General features: G+C 49.3%; 1 protein-coding gene across 1 annotated transcript; it reads right to left on the reverse strand.

The window, feature by feature from the left end:
- Positions 1-15: 15 nt before the first annotated feature.
- On the reverse strand, positions 16-5,728 carry LOC307185972 (protein NYNRIN-like). Its single transcript, XM_079920597.1, has 3 exons — positions 5,586-5,728; positions 4,309-4,501; positions 16-2,683 (listed from the first exon to the last, which is right to left on the reverse strand). The coding sequence occupies exon 3, from the start codon at positions 2,409-2,411 to the stop codon at positions 36-38; it is 2,376 nt and encodes a 791-aa protein (XP_079776723.1). The 5' UTR covers positions 2,412-2,683; positions 4,309-4,501; positions 5,586-5,728; the 3' UTR covers positions 16-35.
- Between the last annotated feature and the right edge of the window lie 2,749 nt (positions 5,729-8,477).

An 8,477-nucleotide genomic window follows, 5' to 3' on the forward strand; every position in this document is an offset into this window, starting at 1 on the left:
ACGGTGCACCATATAGTAGTTGTATTAAAGTATTCTTATTGGGGGGAGGGCCGAATCCTCCCCTCGTGGCCCGAGGGTTGAGGGTTAGGACTATTATTAGGGCTATCAGCAGTACCTTGGTCATCATGGGGGAGGGTACGGCGCAAAGTCAGTTTGAGGGGATTGTTCTTACTCCGGTCAACAGTCCAGGTGACGTCAGCTTTAGTGGACTTGATGAGGTCAGAAAATGGGTCCACCGGCTTGACGTGCGTGTGATGGATCCAGGCAGCTATGCTGTCCACCTTAATGGCTGTCGGCGTTGTCAGGATGATCTGGTAAGGTCCTTTCCACCTGGGTTCTAGGGTCTCTTGTCGATGGCGTTTGACAAGGACCCAGTCACCTGGCCGGAGCTGGTGTGGAGTAGGTGGGGGTCCTGTTGCATATAGCTCTTTTAGTTTGGGCCAGATTGTCTCGTGTATCCGCTGTAAGGCTTGGAGGGAAGACAGGAGATTATTTTCTGGGTCCAATTGGATAAGGTTAGTCTTTAGATTAGGGATGATAGGAGGAGGCCTACCATGCATTATTTCATAGGGAGTAAATCCTAGCTTATAGGGGGAATTTCGCACCCTAAACAGAGCGTAGGGGAGTAGGACTACCCAGTTAGCGCCAGTCTCCATGGTCAATTTAGTCAAGGTCTCTTTTAGAGTTCTATTCATCCTTTCTACCTGTCCTGAACTCTGGGGGCGGTATGCACAATGTAATTTCCAATTAGCCCCAAGTATGGAAGCCAGATCCTGACTTACCTTAGAAACGAAGGCTGGCCCGTTGTCGGACCCTATCATAACTGGAAAGCCATACCTGGGCAGGATCTCTTCTAGTAGCTTCTTAGCTACTATTCGTGCAGTCTCATTCTTGGTTGGGAATGCCTCAGTCCAACCTGAAAAGGTATCTATAAACACCAGTAAATATTTATACCCATATTTGCCAGGCTTTACCTCCGTGAAGTCCACTTCCCAGTAGGCTCCAGGCTGGTTTCCTCTCTCCCGGATGCCAGTGGTTGGCGGGTGGGTGCTGGCATTATGGAGTTGGCAGACTGCACAGTCAGCAACCAGTCGTTCAGTCTTCTCGGAGACATTTTTAATTTTAAGTCCAGTCTGCCTGATGAGATCCTGTAGCCGTCGGGCGCCCAAGTGGGTGCTACGGTGGATCCGTTCAAGGACCAGGGTTCCTAGTCTCTCAGGAAGGAGGATATTGTTTTTAGCGTCCCGCCACCATCCGTCTCTAACCTGGGTTAGAGGAAGCTTGCTCATCCATCTGATGTCATCCTCCGAGTAGTCGGGTTGGGGCGGTAGTTCCCGGGGGCCTGGATCCGGCAGTTGCAGGGGAAGTAATGGTATTGGAGTGTGTGCCGCCTTTCGAGCCGTCTGGTCTGCCAAATTGTTGCCTCGGGTGACTGGATTCGTGGGTTTTTGATGCCCCGGGCAGTGTACAATGGCTAGCTTTTTGGGTTCCCATATGGCCGCTAGCAAGGCCAGGATTTCCTCTTTGTTCTTGATGTCTTTGCCCTCTGCTGTGAGTAGTCCCCGCTCTCGGTATATTGCCCCATGTATATGTGCGGTAGCGAAAGCATACCGGCTGTCTGTGTATATGGTAGCTTTTTGGCCTTTGCTCATCTTGAGAGCTTGGGTCAGGGCAATTAATTCAGCTTTTTGGGCTGAGGTCCCTGGGGGGAGAGTCTCTGCCCATATCACCTCAGTTTCTGATGTTACTGCTGCCCCCGCATACCTCTGACCTTGCTGGACAAAGCTGCTGCCGTCAGTGAACCATGTGACTTGTGCATCCGGTAGGGGCTGGTCACGTAGGTCTTCCCGAACCCCATGGATCTGGGCCAGTACCTCTGCACAGTCATGGAGTGGGGAGTCCAAATCTGGGTCAGGTAATAGGGAGGCAGGGTTTAATGCCCGCGGCGGAGTGTAGCTGATTCTGAGGGGATTTAACAGTAGACCCTGGTAGTGGACCAATCGAGCATTGCTCATCCATCGGTCGGGAGGCTGTTTGAGAACCCCGTCGATGGCGTGGGGGGTGGTGACATGTAACTCCTGCCCCATAGTTAGTTTGTCAGCATCCTTTACCATTAGGGCCGTGGCGGCGATCATCCGGAGGCAAGGAGGCCAGCCGGCAGCCACTGGGTCCAATTTTTTTGATAGGTAAGCAACAGGCCGGGGCCAAGGACCGAGGGGCTGGGTCAACACGGCCTTAGCTATGCCTTTGCTTTCATCTACAAAGAGGTGGAAGGGCTTGGAGACATCAGGGAGACCCAGGGCGGGTGCGGACAGCAAGGCAGTTTTGATCTGCTGAAATGACTGCTCAGCCTCTTCTGTCCATTCAAAGGGCGTCTGCTCTTTGGTGGCTAGGTATAGCGGTTTGGCCATTTCAGCAAATTTGGGTATCCATAAACGGCAGAACCCAGCCGACCCCAAAAATTCCCTCACCTGTCGAGGCGTGGTGGGTCTGGGGATGCGGAGGACGGTTTCCTTCCGTGCATCTGTGAGCCATCGTTGCCCCCCTTTCAATAGGTATCCCAGGTAAGTTACCTCAGGCCTGCAGATCTGTGCTTTCTTGGCAGAGGCTCGGTATCCCAGGGTGCCGAGAGTCCGTAGGAGGTTTCTGGTTCCCTGCAGGCAGGCTTCAGCGGTCTCAGCAGCTATTAAGAGATCATCAACATACTGCAGAAGGGTTACATTGGGGTTTTGTCTCCGGTACTCACTGAGATCCTCGTGTAGGGCCTCATCAAACAAGGTAGGCGAGTTTTTGAATCCTTGGGGAAGTCTGGTCCAGGTGAGTTGTCCGTTTATACCTCTCTCGGGATCTGACCATTCGAAGGCAAAGAGTTCTTGACTTTTGGGCGCCAAGGGTAAACTAAAAAAGGCATCTTTGAGGTCCAGCACAGTATACCATTGTTTTTCTGGACAAAGGGCGCTCAAAAGAGTATATGGATTGGGCACAGTAGGATGGATGTCTATGACCCGTCTGTTAACTTCCCTCAGGTCCTGCACTGGGCGGTAGTCTTTACTGTTAGGTTTGCGGACTGGCAGCAGGGGTGTATTCCAGGCCGACTGGCAGGGACGCAGTATCCCCAGGTCAAGAAGCCGGCGAATATGAGGAGTGATACCAGTCTTGGCCTCTAGGGGCATGGGATACTGTCGGACACGTGCAGGATCTGCCCCCGGTTTGATCTCTATGAATAGGGCTGGGCGGTGTTTGGCTAGTCCCATCCCCCCTGTTTCTGCCCATGCTTCGGGGAACTGCTGAAGCCATAACTCTATATCTTGATTTTGGGAGGGTGGTTCCTGGTGAAGTCGGTACTCATCTTCCAAGTTCAGGGTGAGCACAGATATGGGTTGGTCGTGAGGGTCTGTTACGATTGGCCCCTCTGGCCGAAAATGAATTTGTGCTCCCATTTTAGTGAGTAAGTCTCTCCCCAGTAAGGGGCAAGGGCTATCGGGAATGACCAGAAAGGTATGGGTTACCCTTCCCGTGCCCAAGTCCACAGTTCTCTGAGTGGTCCAAAGGTAACGTTTAACTCCCGTAGCTCCCTGGACCCAGGAGGATTTGTTAGAAATTTTCCCGTGGGGCTTAACCAAGACCGAATGCTGTGCCCCTGTATCCACCAGGAATTGGACTGGTTTCCCCTCCACTCGTAGGGTTACCCTGGGTTCGGGGAGGGGGTCCGAACCCCGTCCCCCCTACTTTGTATCATGTGTAAACAGGACTGGGGTGGCGCGTTCGGTTGCCATTGCCCCTGGTTGGGGCGAGGCTGCCTTTTCCTGGGGCATTCCCGAGCCCAGTGGCCCTTTTCCTTGCAATAGGCACATTGATCTCTATCCAATGGTCGCCTGGAAGGTCGAGTGGCTGGGGGGCCCTCTTGGTCTTTCTGAACAATGGCGGCCAAGACTTTAGTCATTTTCTCAGTGGCTTTAAGTTGTTTATCCTCTGGGGCGTCCCGGTTATTAAAGACGCGCTGGGCGTTACGGAGTAAGTCCTGTATCTGTTTGCCCTCCAGATCTTCTAACTTCTGGAGTTTCTTTTTAATATCAGGGGCTGCCTGGTTAACGAAGGACATTACAATGGCGGCCTGATTTTCGGGGGCCTCTGGATCCATAGGGGTATACTGCCTAAAGGCTTCCATTAATCTTTCTAAATAAGAGGAGGGAGTTTCTGTTTTACCTTGCATGATTGAATATACCTTGGCCAAATTAGTGGGCTTGCGCGCGGCAGCCCGGAGACCCGCCATTAGAGTCTGGCGATAAATGAGCAGTCGTCCCCTACCTTCTCCGGTGTTATAGTCCCAATCATCCTGCGGGGGGCGAGTTAAGGGAAAGGCTGCATTGATGAGGTCAGGGTTAGCGGTGGGTTGACCATCATCTCCAGGAACCAGTTTTCTCGCCTCCAGCTGGATTCGCTCCCGTTCTTCGGTAGTGAATAGGATCCGGAGGAGCTGTTGGCAGTCATCCCAGGTGGGCTGATGAGTGAACATAACGCTATCTAGAAGAGCTATCAAGTCTTTAGGATTATCAGAAAAACGGGCATTCTGGGTTTTCCAATTATATAGGTCACTGGTAGAAAATGGCCAATACTGGAGTCGGGGGTTCCCTGTCTCATCGGGAGGGCCTATTTCTCGCAGGGGTAGGGCTCTGGTAGAATCAGGATGGCGGAACCCTGGGTCGCGCTGAGTGCGTCCGCGAGTGCGCCCAGCCGGCCCCTGGGAATTATTTTCATTGGGCAGGGGGACCGGTAGTGCCTCTGCCTCTCGGTCCTCCGGTTCTGGCCTGGGTGGCCCTCCGGGAGGGGCTGCAGGAGGTTCTACCAAGGGGAGAGGAGCAGAGCCAGGAGCAGGAAGGGGGACTGGTTGTGGGGCCACAGGAGGAGATTGATATGGGGGGGGGGTCTAGGAGAAGGAGGTCTTGGCTGTCAGAGAGTATGGGTGCAGTTCGGGTCTGAGGCTTGGGAGGTTTAGTTGGTCGGGCCGCAAGGATCTTATATGACCCTGATGACAAAAAGGGGGTCATCCAGGGAGGAGGGTTTTCTACCAGGTCCTGCCATACCAGGATGTAGGGGATCTGGTCCGGATGGCCTTCTTTTCCTGGCAAGAAAACTCTAGATTTAACTTTTAGGATTATAGGAAGACAAAAGGTACCCTCGGTGGGCCAGCCAACCCCGAAAGTTGGCCATTCAGAGCGGCAGAAGGTAATTAGTTTTCTTCTCCAGATATCCAGACTGAAGTTGTGTCCTCGGGACTTTACATCCCCGAAATTAGCGAGAAGGAGGGAGAGGGGGGTACTCTGTGCTTGGCCCATGTCTAGGTCCTGTAAGAGATTGATTAGAAAAGGTTACTCTGAAAACAAAAGTGATTAAGAGCAGTCCCAATAGCGGAGTCTGTAAAAGGAGGAAGGGGAGGTTATCGCGTGCGCGCTTCAGATGGGCTGCCAGCCCCAGATGGGTCGTGGTGGACGTCTCCAACCACACCCGACTAGGTGTCCTATAGCGCGTCCGCCAGGACTGTCCTAGTCCCCAAAACAGAAGGTACCCTGAGCCGGCTTACTTACCGATCGGTTGTCAGCGATGACCCGTTGACCTGATGTCTGGTGGGCTTGGGGGCATCCCGGACGAGCCCCCAAATGAAATGCCCAAGGTCGCGAGGCCCCTCCACAAGACCACCAGAGTCGAGAGTCAAAGCCAAACGGCAAGGGTCATTTATTGCAGGTTCGAACCTGGACCTCCGCGCACTCCTTTCCCGTGACGCTAAGAGGCCCCGGCGGAGATTAGTACAGCTCTTTTATAGACCGGTACAAATATAGTCGCCGATTGGTTGACTTTTAAACAAAGACACTAGTCGCCGATTGGTTGACTTTTAAACAGAGACGCTAGTCGCCGATTGGTTGACTTTTAAACAGAGACACTAGTCGCCGATTGGTTGACTTTTAAACAGAGACATTAGTCGCCGTCTGATTGGTTGGACGGTTGCGGGGGGGGGGGGGGTCAGCAGGCGTAATTATAGAAGCGAGAGCGGCTGGTTAAGTTTCGGTCTCCTGAGGTTTTGTTTCTTAATTAGAAATACTTAAGGCGGGGCCATGGTCGCAAAAAGAAATAGTGCAAACAGGAGGACTGATACAACCCTAGCAGTGCTGCGGCCTCCACCAGCCCAACGGCAGGGCGTCGGGAGGCTGTGCGCCCAACTTCAGGCGGCGCTCCCAAATGTGGCAAGCCCAGCGCCGCGCCCTGGAATGGTCCTTTTTTCGGCCCTCCCCCTCCGGAAAGAACAGAAAAGAAATTCCAGGAAAAGCACAAATTGAATGCAGGGCGTCAACTCAGTCCTATTCTCACCAAACTAGAACATAGCCCCCTCACAGACAGTCTCTGAATTTTTTTTTTCTCTGAAGGAAAACTTCTGGCAATGAATTCTGCAGTCTCACTCTTGGCTTTCCTTTCCCACTAGCTGGGCTAGACTATGTTGGCATCAGCCCAAAACTGGTCTTCGCTCCAGGAGTATGTGTTGAGATGTTCCAATTGACAATCCTTGATGACCTGGGACAGCCCATCTCAGAGGGTGCAGAGAGGTTTGAATTACTTCTCCAGATGCCTCTGGACACAGCAATTGGAGAACCCAGTAAAACCACCATTTTCATCAATGACATCGTCACTGACTCTAAACAGAGTGCTTGTCGTTCTTTTGATTGAAAGACTTCAAGGGAGAGGAAACAGCCAAAACACATCTCCTAACCACAGTTTCCAGATCTTAGCAACTCCAGGATATCAATGGTATTGAACTGACATTGGTGTTACATATATTCTAGTGATATGTGCAAATCTAGTTTATGTAACTGTATGAATATGTACAAACAGAGAAAGGATCCAGCCGACAAAGGATTGTTAGACCGTGCTCTTTGTTTTTTTCTATTTTCTTTTACTTTGTTACCAAGGCCAGTGAAACCCACTGTCCTCAATTAAATCAACAGTTAAGAACAAAAGGGTCGACATTTCTTTGCTGATTCATGCTGGACAGGAAGCACTTTTCAACTGTAGAGAGACCCTCATCCTCTGTCAGTTTTTCTGGTTATAGTGCTGAGTGCCCTTACTGAGATTTGCATATAAGCCTAAACCTCCTTTTTGCCCGTTGCTCAGTTTTCCTCCACAAGTCTTTATCAGGGCTACTTAGAAGGGAAATCCTTTCATCAACTCTCCGTTCTTTTGCAAACTCCTTTATAAAAGAAGATAATAAACAATAAAGTGTAAAAATGCAAGTATCACAAGAGAGAACAAAGAAAATTTAAAGAATTGTAAAATCTTCAAACTGCCAATTCTTTACTCATTTTAAGCTGACAATATAAATCACCATTATTGTGCCTCAGCTAATATTACATAAATTAGAGTTTCCAAACTATTTTGAAAACCACATCTTTGTGCCCCATCATTATCTTTTAGGTATTTCTTGTAAAAACATTTTTAAATTTGTATTACAGACATGACTTAACGTATTCTCAAGCCAACATGGCACATGACAGAAGCCATTTCAAGAAGTCATCTCCTGGTACCAGCTCACACCGGTCAGAATGGCCATCATCAAAAAGTCTACCAATAACAAATGCTGGAGAGGTGTGGAGAAGAGGGAACTCTCCTACACTGTTGGTGGGAATGTAAATTGGTGCAGCCACTGTGGAGAACAGTATGGAGGTTCCTCAGAAAACTAAAAATAGAGTTGCCATATGATCCAGCAATCCTACTCCTGGGCATATATCCAGACAAAACTGTAATTCGAAAAGATACCTGCACTCCAGTGTTCATAGCAGCACTACTCACAATAGCCAAGACATGGAAACAACCTAAATGTCCATCAGCAAATGAATGGATAAAGAAGATGTGGTACATATACACAATGGAATAGTACTCAGCCATACAAAAGAATGAAATATGCCATTTGCAGCAACATGAATGGACCTAAAGATTATCATACTAAGTGAAGTTAAGTCAGAAAGAGAAAAATACCGTGTGATATCACTTATATGTGGAATCTAAAATATGACACAAATGAACTTATTTACAAAACAGAAACAGACTCACAGACATAGAGAACAGACCTGTGGCTACCAAGGGGGAGGGTGGGTAGGGGAGGGATGGATTGGGAGTTTGGGGTTAGCAGATGTAAACTATTATATATAGGGTGGATAAACAACAAGATCTTACTGTATAACACAGGGAACTATATTCAATATGCTATAATAAACCATAATGGAAAAGAATTTGAAAAAGAATATATATGTGTGTATATATATATGTATAAATGAATCGCTTTGCTGTACACCAGAAAGTAACACAATATTGTATTATTTGATAAAAAATAAATTTAAAAAACTACAAATGCAAAAAAAAAAGAAAAGAAGAAGAAGCCATCTCCCAAAATATTGGGCAAGGATAAGAAGGCTCTTGACTACCATGGGGTC

Source organism: Stenella coeruleoalba (assembly GCF_951394435.1).
Source record: "Stenella coeruleoalba genome assembly, chromosome: 4".
Classification (NCBI taxonomy): domain Eukaryota; kingdom Metazoa; phylum Chordata; class Mammalia; order Artiodactyla; family Delphinidae; genus Stenella; species Stenella coeruleoalba.